The 19,482-nt window shown below is 50.0% G+C and overlaps 1 protein-coding gene across 3 annotated transcripts in view; it reads right to left on the bottom strand.

The window, feature by feature from the left end:
- The window catches only part of ATXN7L1 (ataxin 7 like 1), a 224,907-nt gene that overhangs the window by 41,911 nt on the left and 163,514 nt on the right, over window positions 1-19,482 (bottom strand). For all 3 annotated transcript variants that reach the window (XM_087439365.1, XM_087439407.1, XM_087439422.1), the window contains exon 4: window positions 7,532-7,754. In XM_087439365.1, the coding sequence (XP_087295491.1) occupies window positions 7,532-7,754 (223 nt within the window). The remainder of the gene's footprint in view (window positions 1-7,531; window positions 7,755-19,482) is intronic.

Here is a 19,482-nt window from a genome sequence, read left to right as displayed (position 1 = left end):
ACACTACTGGGGCAAAAACTGGGCTCAGCATGTCCCCCTCATCTCGTGTGAGGGCTGGATTTGTAAGTGGGGATCCTAGGAATGCCACACTAACGCCTCAACTCCCTTCTGACTCGGGTTTTCGTCCCGTGGTTCAGTGCGCCCTGGGGGCACACAGGGGCTGTGGTATGACATGCACTGTACTTGCCCCGCTTTAATGAAAAAGAAAATACTTTTTCCCTCTTGCCATAGCACAGAGGGTTTTTCCTTTTTATCACCAGGACCATAGTTCTCCCTTCCTAACTCTAATAACTATAACAAGGAAAAATAATAATTCCCTGATGGGAACTGGCACTCCGCTTCTCCTCAAGAACTCAAAAGATATTCATTTATACCTGTTCCCTTTAGCATCAGAAAAGTCTCTATGAGGAGGGGGAAGGAGCAGTTCTCTTTCACAGCCTCTTTCATTCGTTCACTCGTCATACATTCATTTATGAAATATTTGCTGGGTGCCAGGTTCCGTGCTACACCACAGGGATGCCAAGGAGCTCTGGGTGCAGCTAGGGGCAGCGGAGAATAAACGTGCAGATAAGCACCATTTATGATGGTAGCTCTGGTGGTATCTTGAGTGTTAATGGGAGCTGAGAGGAAGGAGCATCTCAGTCTGTATAAAAGTCCAGGAAGGCTTCCTGGAGGAAGTGACCCTCATGCAGAGACTTTAAGCAGGTGTAGGGACAGGCAGGGAGGCTGCTCCTGGGAAGGGAAACAGCAGGTGCCAACACATGGAGGCACGTGTGAGGAGCTACAAATAGAACTGGAACAAGTGGAAGATGACATGAAGTGGTTAAAACATTGTCAGTAGCAGTGGAACGAGTGGGAAATACCAGATCACATATCCACCTCCAAAGGGGTTAAATTCTACTCTGAGGGCCACTGAAGGGTTCTGAGCAGGGCAGGGCACACAGCACGGGGGCGGGGTGTGGAGGGCAGAGGGCGGAGGGTGGATTGGAGGAGGGGCAGGGGCAGGGCCAGGGGCACGGACACCAGGTAGAGGCCACTGCAAGAATCCTGCTGAGGAAGCGGGGTCGCCCGGAGGGTGTGCAGCGCTTGGGGTCTCTGACACTTCCCAGCAGGAGCGGAAGCCCTGAGACGACTCGTTATGTCCTCTGGGACATAACGCTGAGCCGTGGTCCTGCCCCCAGTTCACGCCAGCACCAGGAAGAAGAGATAAGGCAGCCTCATTTCTCCCACGGCGCTGGGCCAGGGCCCTGCGTTATCATTTCCTCTCCGTCAAGCGCAGGGAAGGCTTCCAGAGCACGTCCACCGCCCACCCCACCCCCACCCCACCCCTACTCCAGGAGGACACGCCTCCCAGCCAAAGCATCCGGAGGAGCCCCGCCCACGTGAGGAGAGGGCCCCTTCCCCTGGCAGTCGGGCACACCGGGGGCCAGGGAGCCTGCTGAGTTTTCTTTTGCTCCGGCTCATTTTCCTTCTGGAGCAGCAGGCTCGTCTCCTGCATTCTTAATAGCTGAGCATATTTAGCATTCAGCACACACGTGTGGGTTGATAAGGCCCAGAGAGAAGGCAACAAGCCGTGCGGGAGGAAGACCTCCTCCCTGCTCCTGCCCACAGCAGCGGGTACGCGGGTTTGAGCTCCCCTGTCAGCTCACCTCCTGGACCAGCGTAGCCGAAGGGACAGCAGGGGGGAAAGTGAGACGGGCTGGTTCAGACCCGGTGCAGGGGGCTGCTCCTCTGGCCGAGCAGGTACTCATAAGTCAAGTCTGAAATGCTCCTCTTAGCTCAAAAGAGCCAGAGTCACAATTCCCTTTTGACTTCCACCTGGGGGCAGAATCATCTTGCCCACCTCCTTCTGCCTTTACGGGCTCCAGGGACGTCAGGCAGGGTATTCTCCGGCCTCGGGTCCCCACGGGCAGGACAGTGAACGCTGAAGCGGGGCACGAGCGTGCGGGTGCTGGGCGAGCTGAGCGCTGCCAGGTGGCTCTGCAGGGCACAGATCTGGTAGCTCAGGGGTGCCCTCTTTGTCTCCCCCTTTCTCCTAATGCAGAGTTATTTTTTAATCTTCCCAGCCACAGAAAGGAGAAGACAACAAAACTACTGAACCTTGGGTGAGATGCCAGGAGTCCGCCTGAACTCAGGAGTGGTGTTTTATTGCTGTACATGTGGATCTGAGCTGCTTGGGAAAGAGCGCCCCTGACCTGCTGTCTAATCTAATCTAAAGACCACGGCCACCACAAACAGGCACGGCTTATGCTTTCTTGGCCTTTAGGGGCTGACACAGAGCTGCCATGGAGCAGGGGACAGAACTCTGCATGGCCTGACTGGGTCCTCCGGGTCTGTTCCCACCGCACACCGAGCAGCAGGCTAATGAGACAAAGGAGCCAGAGTACCTTCCGCCTCGGAATTCAGCAACTCCTGTCGGGGAGCAACATTAGAGATCTGAGGAGCCACCGTAACATACCTGTGAATCAAAGGACCGGAGGGAGCCACCCAGGCTCACCTGGCCGCGGTGTCCAGATCTCTGCTGATGCAGGAGCCACTAGCCATTTGTGGTGATCGAGCACTTGAAATGTGGCTGAGGAACTGAATTTCAAATTTTATTTAATTTTATTTCATTAAAATTTAAAAATAGGTACCTGATTCAGTTATTAGAAAATGTTGAAGTATGTTGGAACAATTTGGGTATGCAAATCTATTTTACAGTCGCTAATTTTTTATGAAATCTAAATATGGATCAAGTATTTCCCATGAAAATTTAGTGCCCTAATTGAGATGTGCTATAAATGTAAAACACACAGTATTTTGAAGACATGAAAAAAAAAAACCGTAAACTATCTCACTGATTATATGTTAAAATGATAATACCGTGGCTATATTAGGTTAAATAAAACATATTGTTAAAAATTAATTTCACTCATTTCTTTTCACTTTTTTCTTTGGTGAGGAAGATTCACCCTAAGCTAACATCTGTGCCCATCTTCCTCTATTTTGTATGTGGGTCACCGCCACAGCATGGCTTGATGAGTGGTGTAGGTCCATGCCTGAGATCCGAACCTGAGAACCCGGGCCACCAAAGCAGAGCATGCCAAACTTAACCACTCTGCCACCAGGCCAGCCCCATCTTTTCACTTTTTTCAATGTGGCTACCAGAAAATTTAAGATTACATGTGTGGTGCACATTATATGTCCATTGGATAGCGCCAGTCTAAACAATTCTAGATAAAAGCTAACCATGTGCAAGAATGGAAATCTTAGAATCCCTTTCAGTGGTCAGATCCATTTCACTCAATCCAACAAACATCTACTGACAAGAGGACTGTGTTTGCTGAGTGTGGGGACCTACCGTGTAGGAGGCGCTACAATTACTGCCGAGCAGAAGGGAGACCTGAGGTCTAATCTGTGGCACCACAGGAAGAGGCACAGGTAAGGTAGAAGTGAAGGGCCATGGGGACTGAAGGGAGATGCCAGCCATTCAGGTGGCTGGCAAGGAGGAAGTGGACGAGAGAAGGGCTTCGAGAAGAAGGTGACCAGTGGGATGGGCAGTGAGGAACAGAGAGGATTTGGGTCAGGAAAGAAGGGACAGGGTGCTGCGGAGAGAACGCTTGTCCTAGCAGTCCCACTTCCTCAGGCCTCTCTTCCCCTGGTCCCCATTCTCCAGGGCCCTGCCCTTGGCCCCTGCCCTTCTCAAGCCACCTACCTTCCCCCATCTGTCCCCACGGCTTCAGTGCCCGTGTTTACACTGACAGTGCTCAAATCTCCATTCCCACCCCATACCTCCCTCCCGACCTCTGGGTCCAAACAGTCAGTGCCCCCTAGACATCTCCATGTGGACGTTTCTCAGATACCAAACTCCACTGACTCCCCAGCCAAGCTCATCCTCTCCTCCCCACCCTAAACCCTGGTCCTTTCTGTCCTTCTCCTGAGGGAGTGGCAGGACCAGTCACCCGGTTGTCCGAGCCAGGAACCTAGACATCACTCTAAACTCCTCCCGTATATTGCACACCCTACACGCAACCAGCCCCGAAGGACTTTGGAGGTGTCCTCCTCACTACTTCTCCCCCTGGCCCCTTCTGCACGTGCCCACCACAGCCGCCTGGGTCCAGGCTGTCACCACGCCTCGTCTGGATCACAGAGAAGCGTCCCACTGTACTCGCTGCTTCCTGAGGGGAAGCCATCCTTTCTCCTCCTGTCAGGGCGATCTCACTACAGTTGAAAACTGCTCCTCTAACAGCTCCATGCAGCTTTCAGGGTGAAGCGCAAATTCCTGCACGTGGCACAGACAGCGGAACTTTATAGTCTGGCCCTCACCCACCTACCTGGTTTCATCTCCTGTCTCTCCCCACGTGGAATACTTCTGCACATTCTGTTCCCTGTGCCTGGGACACCCTTCCCACTTTCTTAGAAATGTCTTTTTTATTGTGGTATAATATATATAACATCACATTTACCATTCTAATCTGGTTTTCTTTGTCTAGCTCATTCTGACTTATGCTTCAATTCAGCTCAAGTGTGACCTCTTATGAAAAACCTTTTGGGTGCTCAGCTTGGGTTAGGTGCCCTTTTTCTGTGCTCTAATATCTTAGCTCTTATCACATTGTACTCTGTTAGCTTATATCTCTTTTTACAGACTCCCTAAGACAGTGTCTGTGTCTTATTTAACTTTGTATCCCCAGGGCTGCAGTGTACAGTTGTACAGGTTATGCACTGCACTAGGATGTCTGGTTGAGGAATTGAGTAGGGGATGAAGACCATTAGCCAATTGTGCACTCTGGTACAGGGCTATATCCAGGCCTTTTTCTAACTTGCACAAAGGTGCTGTAGGTGACATCGGTGGGCCCTGTAAATCCTCAGGGCTTGTTACAGACTTGGCCCACAGTATTACAACAGGTGCTCATTAAGTGTTACACTGAGTAAAGACAGATGGATGTTCTGGGCAAAGGTAGCAGGGAAACACGGTGGGGAAGCTGGAGTAATGGGATGGTACTGCGTGATCACCATTGGATTGGGGGGTTTGGAGCCAGTTTGCAGATGTTCCCTTATTTTGGGCTGGGGGCCTAACTCTTAATCCAGTAGGCAATGAGGAACTTCTGAGAATTTTTAAGAGATTTGTGATTTAGAATAAAAAAATATTCAGGCTTGAAAAAGAGACTCAGAGAAGTTAAGTGACTTGTTCAAGGTCACACAGAAAGTTAGTGGCCGAGCCCAGACTTGAAGTGGCTTTTCTTAGCCCCAGCTCAATGCTCGTTCTTCCACACTGTTCTCTGGGAAGCCTCCCAGAACTGAGGCTGCGCCCTCGAAACCTCCAAGCCAAACCTTCCCAGCCTTCCGGACCCGCGAGCCGGCGATGGTGGGGATGGGGACGACAGCTGGGCTGACTCGAGGTGGGACGGGCAGGAGGCCCTGCAGTCAGCGCTCAGCCTCACTCGCCTGCGCCCCTTGGTCTTCAGAGCATCTACTACTTGAAGGTCGGGACATCGCCCATTAGCCCTCTGCTCTTACACAGGCAGGTGCTCTAGTTTTGGAGGCTTTCTTGACAAGAGCTATCTGCCTCCTTGCAATCCTTTTGGCTGTTCTCCTTTGGGCTCTGTCTAGTTCTTTCAGATTCTTCCCAAACCCCCTCTGCCTCTGGCTGGACAGGCCTTGCCCACAGCGGGTCTTTGTAAGCGCACGGTGAGTTGGGCTGAACCGAATGTGGAGACTGATCTAACCCAGTGTTTCCCAGAAGGCTTCTCCGGGGAGAGTCCTCAGTGCTGTGTCTCCCCTCCCGGGACCCCGTTTTATCACTCATCATTTGTTGCGTCCATTTTGTGATCTTCCGTGAACCCCGGGTCTCCCTCTGGCTTATTCCTCATAGAACCCCTTGCCTAGTTTCCCCATTTGGTTTCTCTGTAGCTCATTTCTGGACTCTGAATAAACGATTGTTTCCTTTTCCATTTTCAACTTCAGTCTGAGTCTGAAGAGCCATTTCTCTACCTTTTCAGAGATAATTTGACTTTTCAGTGTTTATCCCGTTTGCAGGAGCTCTGACCTTTGGCACACATGATAGGAATCCTAACGATAACCTTATCATCAAATATTTATAGAATGTGTACTCTACTCCAGACACTGTGCTTGCTGCCTTCGTAACAATTAGCTCGCTTAATCCTCACAACAGTCCCGTGCAGTACAGCTATTATGAGCCCATTTTACAGATGAGGAAAACCGAGGCACACCAAGATCAGGCAACCTGCCCGAAGTCAACCAGTTGAGATCCGCACACAGGCAGTGACCCCTGAGCTTGTGCGACATCAGGACGCCTGATGCTGCCTCGGCACACAACCTTCCAGGTGCTCTCCGGGGCCACTGATAAGGAGGAGACTCATGCTCCCGGCAGGCAGGCCCCACCTGCCATCACTCTCAGGTTGGGTCCTCCTACAGGATGGACCCGAGATTCTAACAATCAGAAGAGAACAAAGCTCGGCCCTGAGGCCCACCTGCAGGACAGGTAACTCCCCTCCTTGACAGCCGTGTCTAAGTCTCGCCACTTTATCACGAGAGGCTCTTTAATCGATCTGGCATAATTACCTCTTTACAAAGTCATCATAATTTCCCGCGTGCAGTGACAAACCAATTGATGGACAACTTTAGTCCACAGCTTTCCTAGGGATGAACTTAAATGTAATTAACTCTCATGACTTAACAGAACACTTCTCTCTAAATACATAAATTAGATGGACTCCACACTTATCCCTCGTCTGCCTTCACGAGGCCTGAAAGATAAGGCTAGAGGCTCTGTAAGAAGCCAGGCCTTCAGCGTTCCAGGTTGGGTCTGGCAGCCTTTGAAGACACTCATCTTCTGCTTCCTTTCCTCCTTCACAGTTTGGTTTCCTATCTGTCCATTCCACAGGTAACCCTTTCTGACTTTCTGGTAAGGGCTTAGGTAAAGAAAATGAATAAAAGTCTCTGATTTTTCACAGTCACCTGCAACCAGCTCTCTCCCACCCCATCACACAGGTGACATTCTCTTTGGATTTCCTGTCTTCCTCCTGTGGTCAGCTCCCCATTACCCGCCTCTGCTGGCAGCTATTCCGAGACCCAGCTGCCCCAAGCGGTGGGGCGCCATGGGGGCCTGCCTCCCAGGGCCGCGGGGCAGGGCCACGGCCTCGCTCCCCGCTGGGCCACCTGTCTGTGCTTTTGATTCCTTGCACCAATGCTTCTCTTCATTGGGGCGGAAAATTGAGAGGTGACTGTATAACTGAGGACTATTTCCTTGTTACCCCTTCCTCAGACACAACTCTGCTCAGCTCTCAGAGCAGAAAAAAAGTCCCCTGCCAGGCACATGGCACTTTAAGTGCTCGGGTTTGGGTTTCTCATGCTATCATTGTTTGGGTTTCTCATCCTATGATTCTAGTTTTCAGTCCCCTCTTGCCTCACTTCCCCAAATTCCTGGACATGATGCCCAGGGACAAAGCCAGAGGGTAAGCACTGTTGCCTGGGGTGACAGGGACAAGCAGCGAGCACAGACAGCTGCTGGCTGCCAGCACCCAACACTCACCATGGTTTGTCCCTCGATCCTTTCGCAGAAAAGACTGTGTGCTGTTTGCTGCTGGAGGTAAGTAGATTGTCTTTGGGCGTTTTGAATGGCTTTGAGGTGCTGCTGGCAGAGTGATGGCCACCGAGGCAGGCCTTGGTTTTCACCTGTACCAGGGATGTCCTGGAGTTGCAGGGTGGAGATGCTGGCGAGGGAGAAGGCCTACACATTGACCCGTGTCTTCTCTCTACAGAGGGAGAAAGAAGAGAGCTCAGCACATCACCAGCAGCAAGAGAGTCTCCCACACACTCGTGCACACGCATAGTCATAACAGGCGGAGAGAAAAGTGCTCATCTTGCAGTGTTGGCCTCCCTGAAGCTTCCGTTCTGACGATGGTTCGACATCTGCTCCTATCCCACCAACCAGCAGCGATTACATCCTGAATTTCTGTATCAAATGGCATGCTAAACTGACGCCAAGGTTCTCCCGGGAGGCATTTCCCAGGCTATCCTTCTGCAAAACCACTCCATGGGACTAGCAGAGGGACACCAGGTGTCACCCGAACACAGTGGGATAACCACATAGCCAAAGCGATCCCCAGACAGCAACTCAGAGGCCACAAGGTCCCTCAGGGCAGTGGGTAGGGCAGGACTCTCAGGACCAGAGGGCTGAATGAAAGGGTCTTCGACAGCCAGGAAGTGGCCCAGCATCTGTCCACACGCCACGGTGGCCTCCCCAGGGCTCACTGAGGTCTGGGGCCACAGCTGCTGGGCCAGGACATGCAGGAGGACATCAATGCTCGAGGCAGAATCCACAGATGTGGGGCCTAGACTTGGGCAGGCAGGCTCAGCTTCCTGAGGTTCTACAGAAAATACCAGAGCTCTGGGCAGACATGCTCCACTTGTTCATGCTCAGTCAGCCCTGTGGTCTCCACCCAATGGGCAGCAAGAAGATGCTGACCACGACAGCAGGTGCATGAATAAAGTTCTAGTGTACACCCACCAGGAGGGCGCTTAACTGTTATAGGGTAACAGATCTGGTAAAATTTAAGGACCTCCTTCCAAGAAAAATGCACATTTACACAGGCCCAATAACTCTGCATACAATCACAGGAAGGAAACCCGGACCCCAAAAGAAAAAGGGTCTGTAATCCTAAGACCCCCCTGGCTCTCTCATGCCTACTACAGGGCCCCACAGACAGTTAGTGCTTAATTAATACATGTTGAATACATAAATGGAATTATAACCAATGTCCTGATGGGAAGAACCAGAGATAACGTGGAAATCTGAATTGAATGGGATAATGAACAAGATGGGAGGCAAAGATGGCAGACCACATTCTCCTTCCATCTCCAAGCTGAGTCTCAGGCTTTTCTCATTAGTGAGACATTTCTGGCTGCTATTCCAGGTACCGTGACCCGGGAGAAGACAGCCAGACTAGCCTTGGCTATCTGGGACGGGACTTTGGGGTTTCTCTGTGCTTCCTTATACCAACGGGCTGCCAGGTTGTCTCAAAGGAGACTGACTCTAGTCCTCTGATGAAGTAGGAATTGGAGGGAAAAAGTGGATTTTTGAGGATCATTTGATTGTTGGGTATTTTTGCCTGATCAGTGTTCACAGGTTGCCTACACTGAATAACTTTACTGGGTAATTTTTCTTCATTGAATCAGAGTAGACCTTGCATACATGCTCAGTTCCCAGAGTCATCCTGCTGAAGGTTTTGAAAACCAAGAGCAGTTCCAGGACCTCTGTTTTGATGTAGTCGAGAGAACCCTGGGCTGGAAGCCAGGAGATCTAGGCTCTGACTCCAATCGCACCACATTCTTAGGCTTATGGCCTGGAATTCACCACTTCAACCGTCTCAGTTTCCACAGCTTTATCTGTAAATGAAGTGGGTCCCTAGATGGCTTCCAAGGCCTCTCCACTCCATTATCATAAATACAAGGCATCTTACACCTGCTCCCCCTCTCCTCATCCCTCATGATTCCTGAACGTTACAACAATAATTACAGCGCAAGTACTGAAATATTTTACTCAGGCAGGATCTTCCTTGCAGGAATTCATCCTTTGTAAAATTGTACTGGCCTTTACAACCCCTGTGAGACAGGCAGGAAGCAGCCAGGCGTCTCACTCTCCTCACAGCTGACTGGCCAAGGAAGACCCAGAGAGGTGAGCTGACTCGCCAAGGTCAGGCCCAATGGCTGGTCGAGGAATGGGGCCTCCGTGTCCTGTGCAGGGGCCGAGCCACTTCTCAGGAAGGCAGGAAATGGGGTGTACTCTGACCAAGATTTGAAGCCAGGAAATTAGGAAGTGCAGGGCTTATAATCACTGAAGGTTAGAACTGGATCTCAAAAGTCAGCTCGTCTGATCTCCATGCTGGTGGACGAGGTTATCAGTTAGAGAGGTTATCAGTCACCAGCCTGCAGGGTGAAGGGGCCGATGCTGAGACTAGAACTATTCTTCTCACTTCAAATCCATACTTCCTTCTGCCCTTCAGAAATGTCTTGCTTAGCAATTTCTTTTTTGGCAGAGGTTTCCAAAACTAAAATAAGACTTTGCTTTTTACCACTACTGTTTGGATTTTTCTGGTCTTAATTCACTCATGTGCTATCAGTTGCTCAAGCTGGCAGAGGGGGCGGGGGGAAGGATGTGCAGAAATATTCCTCAGCTCTGGTGGGGAGAGAAGCCTTGATAACAAAGAGACATTTTATTGTGCTAAACTAAGATTTAAAAATAATACAAGTAAACAAAGATAAACCATAAGGAAGGGTGCTATTAGGGCAAAATAAATGGGCCAGACCAGCGATTCTAAAATCCCCTTTCCAGAGAATTCTGGTTAGTGACCCTGCCGACATGCTCTGCTGCTAAACTCACAGATGAAATTAGATCAATGGATAAGCTTTTTTCTTGGTTTTATATTTTAGTTCCACAAATTCTTCTTAAATGACCAATTGAAAGAACAAGTTGCATATGAGAAAATATTCATTAAGACTTGAAGAGAGCCCTTCACCTTAATTTTTTTTTTTTTTTGCTGAGGAAGGTTCACCCTGAGCTAACATCTGTTGCCAATCTTCCTCTTTTTGCTTGAGGAAGATTTGCCCTGAGCTAAGATCTATGCCAATATTCCTCTATTTTCTATGTGGGTCCCTGCCACAGCACAGCTGCTGCTGAGTGGTCTAGGTCCATGCCCGGGAACTGAACCCAGGCCGTCGAAGTGGGGGCACGTTGAACTTAACCACTAGGAAACGGGGCCAGCCCCCGCCTTCACTCTTAATTTTTTTTAACGTGTGATCCTGTATTGTAACAAATAGACCAAAACAGTATTTCCTATTTGTGAAACTATTCCTTGTTGTTCAGACTGAATTAAATCTATCACTATTTTGAGGTATCCCACAAAGAGATCCACACTTCTGTCCCCTGAGCTTCGAGAACGAGCTTGCCAGCCACTGGTGCAGGCGAGAAAGGCTATGCAAGAATTAAAAGTGGGGAACCAGGGGGTCGGTCTGGTGGCGTAGCGGCTGGGGTCACACACTCTGCTTCAGCGGCCCGGGGTTCTCGGGTTTGGATCCCGGGCTTGGACCTACATACCGCTCATCAAGCCATGCTGTGGCAGCATCCCACATACAAAATAGAGGAAGATGAGAAAAGATGTTACCTCAGGGACAATCTTCCTCAAGCAAAAAAGAGGAAGACTGGCAACAGGTTTTAGCTCAGGGCCAATCTTCCTCACCAAAAAAAACAACAAAATAAAGTGGGGAAGCAGGGTCAGAGCAATCAGAGCCCCACTCAGGAGCTGGGCTTCCCACTTGCCTCGGTTAAGCTCTTGAAAATGGGTAGAACTGATGTTCTGGGGAGGGCAGAGTGAGCAGATTTTTCAGAAAGATCCAATTCCTGTTCCATCCGTGTTTCTCTAGTCTGTGAAGACCCGCCTATAGATAACTTGCACGGTTTTGTCTTTTGGGGGAGAGGGGGGTGGGCGGGTGATGGGAGAAGACAGGGTCTTAGTTTCCGGTAAAAAGACGTTGCTGTGCAGGTGGAACGTCTCTGGCTAAGTGCTCCAGGTTTCTAGCACAATCATTCTGATACAAGCCCTCCCCTGCTTCGGGCTTACTCATTTTTTCCATTTTGGTCAAAGGACTGCCTTAGGTAGATCCCTGTAATTATCCTAATTCCATTTGCCCTGCCCAGAAGGAGTTGACAGAACATTGTATTTTTTACTCACTATTTAAAATATTTTAAGGACTGAAGCAATTTTAGAGAAAAAGAGACTTTCTCTCCAAATTTTGTCATTCTTTGTTAATGTACACAGATGCATTAACAAAACTGTGATCAGTTGATATTCTTTTTCAACGTTATTCTATTTATACACTTCTAATTCCCATATACTGGTCATTTTAAATGGTTGATAATATTCTTTTCGACATGCTGTAGATTATTTAGCTACTCTCTTACTATCTACTTACTGACTTTTTTTTTTTTTTTTACAATTTATTTAAAAAGTGATTTAGGATCATTTCTTTGGGGTATAGTTCCCAAAGTGAAAGTCTGCAATAGTTTATAGCTCTCGCAACACATTTCTTTCTAGACCATGTGACAGAAAGACCAAACCAATCTCTTGTGCTAATGTTGAATATGAGCACCACTCACTGACTGAAGGGAAAACAGAAAGTCACTGTCAGAACACATAGGCAGAGTTACGTGTCCACTACATCAACAACAACCTCAGTGATTGATCTTGGATCAGCAACCTCTGGTCTCACTCCTTCTGTCCTTTGGCCAATAGTAATAACAGTTTATCGAGACTTTCCTACGTGCCAGGCATTCTAGGAAACACTTGCTTTACCTTATAGCATTGAATTCTTACAGCACCCTAAGAGAGGTACTATTATTATCTCTATTCTAGAGAGGCAGAAACTGAGGTTCAGAGATACGAGTTGCTCAGGGTCACGGAGCTAGGAAACATCAGATCTGGGGCTGTCTTCAGAGCCTGTGGTCTTTACTCTGAGCTCTACCATCTTGAAATCTCGGAAGATGCTGCAGCGGATGGGAGACGGGGAGAGCCTGGAAGAACCTGCTGCCTGCCCCCCCACTGCACACAGGCATTTCAGCAGGGTACCAGACTCCCCTAGGGAGAGGAAAGAAACACCTTTTAGGTGTTTTGGCAGCTTTTAGGTACCAGTCAGCAGCCCCATGCCACAGCCTGAAACCTCAACCCCAAAGGATTGGGTACCCCAGCATCAAAGAAATGAAAAACCAAATCCTTTTACTTTTTTGCATTTCCACACATGAAGTCCAGACCACGCCTCAGCAGCTGGCTGTTCTAAGACCACTTGCTTCACCACATACACCTTCACCATCCAGGTGTGAGACCTGGATGACCAGATGATGCTCATCCTGGAGGCCAGATGAGCAGGGGGCATGCACACATCGACTCCTGGCATTCTAAAATCTCTGTCAGGTGTGGGAGCCCTGGTGTCCCCACAATCCTCCCCCCTTACTCTCTGCAGGGAAAACCCACCAGGTTCTCAGGCAATTCCATTTCAGTAAAAATTCAGAGCCCTCCTCTTCTCTCCTTGTGCTTATTCACTCAGATATTTTCATACTCACAGCTTCGATGTCCTGCATTTAAAACCTCAGCATGGACACCTTATGAATGGCTGGGCTGGCCACCAACACCCAGTGTGGCTCCCTGTGCCAGTTTTAGAAAGAACTTGTTGGGAATTTTCCAATATGGTTTTCAAGGGACCAATCCCCTCCGGACAGCCTCCAAGCACCACAGTCACTGTGGCCCGCCACGGTTGCTGAAGCTCCCTTGGACCTAGGCTAGCACCTGGCTTTCCCAGTTGACAGCGCTGGGTCTCTTTCAGCCCCCACATCTGAGGGCAGGTGCTCGGCAGATCATTAGCCGGGGTCTATTTCATCAGTGGACTCGATCTGCTTTTGCAGCTGCAGTCAGGATGCTCTCCCTAAACAACAACACTGAATTCCAAGGGACCTTCCTCCAAAAGCAAACTGGGGCGGGAGGGAGAAGGGCAGAGCACAGAGCTCAGCGAGGGGAACCTGGTGAGGAAGGTATTCCCCTAGTTTACAGCTGTGGAAACTGAGGCAGACTGCATTTGAGAAACGTGTCTGAAGTCACAAGGCTCTTCAGTGGAGGAGCAGGGCCTAGGATAGGATCTGAGCTTGTGGTCTCATTTGCCACAACTGCAGTTAGACACTAAATGTAGTGCCCTGGTAGTTAGAGGTGGGGTCCTGAATCAGCCTTCCTCAGCAGGGGAGGAAATGAAGATACTGGAGAGTCAAGTGAGGACGGCAGGCAATGAGTGGCAGGAGGGCCGGGCCCAGCAGTTCCTCAGCCAGGAGTGCTCATGAGCTTCTCCGGGTGCCCACTCCTCCTCAGGCTGGAGACTCTCTTTAAAAGATACCAGGTGGGAATGCAAATTGGTGCAGCCTCTATGGAAAACGGTATGGAGATTCCTCAAAGAATTAAAAATAGAGATGCCCTATGATCCAGCCATCCCACTACTGGGAATCTATCCAACGAACCTGAAATCAACAATCCAAAGAGGCTTATGCACCCCTATGTTCATTGCAGCATTATTCACCATAGCCAAGAAGTGGAAGCAACCTAAGTGTCCTTCGACTGACGACTAGATTAAGAAAATGTGGTATATATACACAATGGAATACTACTCAGCCATAAAAAAAGACAAAATCATCCCATTTGCAACAACATGGATGGGCCTGGAGCGTATTATGTTAAGTGAAATAAGCCAGAACGAGAAAGACAAACACTGTATGATCTCACTCATATGTGGAATATAAACCAACACATGGACAGAGAAAACTGTACTGTGGTTACCAGGGGCAGTGGGGGTGGGGAGTGGGCACAAGGGGTGAAGGGAGTCATATATATGGTGATGGACAAACAAAAATGTACAACCCAAAATTTCACAATGTTAGAAACCATTAAAACATCAATAAAAAAAAAAAAAAAAGATACCAGGGCCTGAGTGGCTGGGGCGGTGCTCCTTAAAGCACGGGTGCTGGTCACCAGTTAGTTTGTACTCGGTCTTCTTTACCCTCTTCACCTCCTCCCCACTGCTGGATGACAGGCGCTGTCCGGCACTTTGGCAAACGCCAGTGTGGGCCAGTGGCCTACACCACTCACGCCAACTCAGTTCTCAAACCCCCCAGGCTCCGGGTTGCTTTCTCGGTCATCTGGTCACTCTGTGCCCATTCATTCCATTAGGAAGAGAAGCAGCATTTCTTGAGTGCCTACTACGTGTCAGGCACTGTGCAAGCTACTTTTACACTGACACACAATCTAGCTAACAACCCCGCAAGGTGGCTACTGTTAGCCTCCTTATTGTAGATGGGGAGATTAAAGCTTAGCAAGATGATGAAACAAGACCAAGGACACGCAGCCCTTGGCAGTTGGGAGGACAGCCCGGAGCCAATGCCCTTCCTGCCAGGCCACCCTGCTGGGATGCTCTCTCCTCCCCACACTGTAGTGACACAACTTCTCTGACAAGTCTTGACCAAGCATTTCTTATTTTCCGAGCTGGCCCGGGACACAGCTCTGCATTTAGAGAACCCGGGATCCTCCTTCTCTCCCCCAGGTGGCATTCCCCCTCCCACCTGCTCTTCTCTTGGTTATTATATGAAGGGGCAAATTTCTGGCATCAGCCCCTGCTGGGTAGGATTTGGGGAGTCCCAGGGACTTTCCAGGGCCCTGAAACATTTCCATCAGCCCCCCGGGGTGCCCTCACTAGACACTAACCTGGCTAAAAGAAAAAAACCACAGCAAACCTAGACTGTGAGGAAATGAGCACACGTACACACTATGGGGTACTTTCAAGGGATGACGCTTCTCTGGAGCGCAGGCCTGGTGATAATAACAGGAACAGAGACGCGTTCGTAGCCTTTGATCTGGGAATCTGGTGATTTCAGTCTGGAAAACAGACTCAAGGAAACATCCCCACCCCACCCCCCAGAAAAGTTCAAAGATATTCTCAGCAGCACTGTTTACAGTAGTAAAAATACCACAATCGACCTGAATGATCTCTAATAAAACTGAGCATGACAGGTACGAGGGCTGTCTGGATCGAAGAAAACATGTGAGAGAGTACACCCAAATCCACGAGAGAATGGAGAATAGCACAAACAATACATAAACACTGATCATCACTTTACAAAACCAAAAAACATTTAAGATACATATTATATACATGAATATATAATATAGACGAGGAAAAAAACAAAGGGTGTAGGATGCGTTGCTTAATGGGCTCTGTTTTCGTTCAAGTTAAGTCCACACAAGAAAAAAGATAACAATAACAACAATAACACTAACACATCCCTAATGAGAGAGGGCAAAGGGGAGAAAGGAGGTGCACATACAAAGGCAGGAAGAAGAGAAACGTGTGTTAGAGTCAAACCTCCTGCATTCCTTCATTTACTCGTTTTTTAAGCATTTCCTTGGTATGCACCATGCGCCAGGCACTGGGATGTAACGGTGGTGACAGGATGGACACTGTGATTGCCAGAGCGTTCCCTTGGTGGGGAGACACTGCCCAGACCCCAGGCTGGCCAATGCTCCGTCACCCTGTGTGGTGGACAGGCTCTCCTCAGGAGGCAGGCTGCTGCCTGGAGGCCCGGAGCGGGAGAACAGCCCTCCTGCTCTGCGGCACTCTGCCCGCAGCCAGAGCCGCGATCCTCTCCGTAACATCAGGCCTTTTACCGCCCCAGCTGTTCCCGTGTGTGCGGAGCCTCACGGTAGTGGAGGGGTTGACAAGGAGTTCCACCTGCGCGGTATTAACTTCTCCATCAGTGACCTCCTGCCACAACCACCCGACAGACCCACTGCACACTTCACATGAGTTTAAACACAGGAGCTGCCACAGCTTAGGTGAAAACTGGAGGCTTCCAGCTTTAGGATAAGCCACTGGATTCTACCTTAAAATGGCACAGCTGACATCATTCCTGCCCCAGGGGCACCAACAGGACAGGTGTGGCAGGCAGCTGGAAGCTGGGCAAAGCAGGAGGCACGGGCTAGGGTATCTTTGGGGGGAAGATGCATGAATGGGGATTCCCAATGTCTAAAATACTGAACGGCTGGACTGAATCTTCCCAGTACTGTCTTGAGGCAACATTAGTGGCCTTTACCCAGAAGCCTTGGGCTAAGTGCATAAAAAAGCCATGTCCCTGACCCAGGCATGCCCAGACCACAGTCCATGCCTCACGGAAGTGAGGGAGGATCCTGATGCATGAGGTGGAGAAAGTGCCCAGGCCACATGGGTGCAGCAGAGGGCTCCTCGCTCCTGGGACAGTAGGGCCAGAGCCCCCAAATCCGTATTTTTCAAAAGGTCCTGAGGTGATTCTCATCCTCTGCGCTGGCTTGGGGAGTCACTATAAATGTGGACCCAACACTGCTGTCTCTGGAATCAGAAAGATCTGGGCTCAAATCTTAGCTCTGTCACTCATTAGCCCTGTGTCTAGGGCAAATAACCCCCTAAGCCCCAGTTTCCTTACCTATAAAATGGGACCAGTAATGCCCATGTCATAGGGTGATGAGTGGGCAGGTGCCCCTACAGCACATTGAGGCCCCCATCTTAGCACACATCACATGTTGTAATCACTGGTTTACTGGTCTGGGTGTCCTGTCACTGGACGCATCTGGAGGGCAGGTGTCTTGTTCATTCCTCCATCCCTGGCATTTACGCAGAGTCTTGCCCTAACAGGCACTCACTATGTTCACTGTTGAAGGAATGAGTGTTGGGAGGGTTGATAACACACAGCAGGTGGCTATCACAGTGCCAACTCTGTTAGCACTTAATATAAGTTCCCCTAATACATGAAAATGTAGATTTTCAACAAATACAAGTAGTAGCTTTCCTAAGTGGGCAGTTCTCTGCCTTTTCCCTGCTCCTGAATTAAAATTATTCCATTTACAAGAATCCTATGGCAGCACATTGTTTAAGGAGCCCAGGCTGAGTAAGGAGAGGCCACTGCTGCTTGCCTTCTGTCTGTACGTCCAATTTCAAGAGTGCAGGGCCAGAGGCTCCTACAATGGAAGGTGCAAAGTCCCAACTCACTGCTAAGCTCACAGCGTCACTCAGAGCCACTCACCCCACGGGCTGTCGTGGTCCTGCGGCAGCCACTAATAACGGAACCATTTCTGTTCTCCTTGGAGTGGCAGTTGGCAGTGGCAAACAGGAAGTTGTCTTGAAATAGGGTGTGGTTGTGCCCTGTCAATATATGCATACAGAGACACACTTTTTTCCCCCCCTTCTCTAGCCTCCTTCTGTTTCCCTCTGCCCCCTTCTTAGCAGCAAAAGGTCTGCATTATTTGGGTGAAAACAAAGCTTTTTACATGATTTAAGCTCAACCATCACCGCCATACAAACAAAAACCTAGGGCAGAAAGGTGTCTAAAATACAGCAAGGTCTCTTTTCCCACCAGCAGTCACTCACTTGTGCCACTGAGTGTGTGTGACTGTGTGTGTGAGCGTGTGTGAGCTCTCCCCTTTATTTCTCCGTGGGCGCACAGGAAACAAAACCTGCGCTAGAAACCAGGCCAGGTACACTGCCACCATCCTAGTGAGCCAGCCAGTCCGCCGGAGGGCCGGCCACCAACGTTTACTCAGGGCACACGCTGGATGGAGGATCATCCGCGAATAGGAAAGAGGGAAAAACACAGGTCGCTAGCTTCAAGCAATCGTTCAAGTTTGAGTAAAAGAGACCTGCAACATTTCTTAATACAAATTACATATAAAAATGACAAAGGAAAATAATTGCCAAGTAGATAAATGCATAAAGTGTAGTTGGAACTGCACATGAACACAGAGACTTGGGGGTGACGAGTTGGTAAGGTTCCTTACAGCTGGCTCCCGGGGCTATGAGAGGTGTGCTATAAAAATTTCCACTCCACTCCTACCAGGCCTTGGGGCTCGCACCTCTAGAAGGACCGTCCAAAATAGGCTGGTCCCCAACCCAGCCTCCTACTCTGACCTCTTTCTGAGGCAGCTACTCTCCCCGCTCCGCGCCTCAGCCCTATCTCGGCTCCAGAGCCAGCCCACAGCCCAGAGCACTGTCTGTGCTGCACCTCGGGCTTGCTGCACGGATCTGGGCTGACAGCAGCTCCGCCTGCCTGCCAGGCGCTCCCTTCCGTGACCTGGGCCCAGCCCCACGCCATCCTGTGTGGCAGACGTGCCCTGCGCTCACACTTACACATCCCGGGGAGACGGCCTTGCCGTTTGGATAAGGAGGCTGAGCCAGTGACACGCTGGGCAATGCGACGCGACTCGTGGGAGCCGTTTCCTGGCTCCTGGCTGAGGGCCCTGGCCAGTCAGAACACACCACTTCCCCTTTAAGAGAGCACGCCCAGATGTGATTAGGGAAAGGCAGAAAGAAAAGCCCGGAACAGCCAGGGTTGTATCCTGAATTTGGCAGATGAACTTGGCTTTTCCTGAACTGCACACACAAGGTGTGGTCAGAGGCAGCCGACTCCTCAGAGGCTGCTTTGAGCGGTCACCATTTGAGAAGGGCCGGGGCCTTCCTGCAGCCCCACAGCACAATGGCCACGCTCAAGTTGCCTGGGCCTTGGTGCCCGGAGCTGCTGTCCGCCTGGTCCCCAACCCAGGCAGCCTGCAGGAGCCTCAGGCCTTCCTGCTCCCCCTTCCCTCAGGGCCCGTCACCCAGATGGGCAGAGTCCACCGCACGACCTAGCACTACGCTTGGGAGAAAGTGGAGACGTCATTATAAAGATCGAAAAATACTTTTGTGGGACATTTTAAGTATTAAGTCAATCAGGGAGTTTTCACTCATTCTGGTTCTTTAGAAAGTTTATTCCCTGATCCTGGCAAGAGATAGTAGATTGTGGGGAGGGGTCCAGTAAAAACGGTGGTTCACAAAAGGCCACATGTTACATGACTCCATTGATAGGAAATATCCAGAACAGGTAAATCCATAGGG

Source organism: Ceratotherium simum, chromosome 1 (genome assembly GCF_057802395.1).
Source record: "Ceratotherium simum simum isolate JZ-2026a chromosome 1, ASM5780239v1, whole genome shotgun sequence".
In the NCBI taxonomy this organism is placed as follows: Eukaryota; Metazoa; Chordata; class Mammalia; order Perissodactyla; family Rhinocerotidae; genus Ceratotherium; species Ceratotherium simum.
This window is presented reverse-complemented; position numbering and strand designations above follow the sequence as displayed.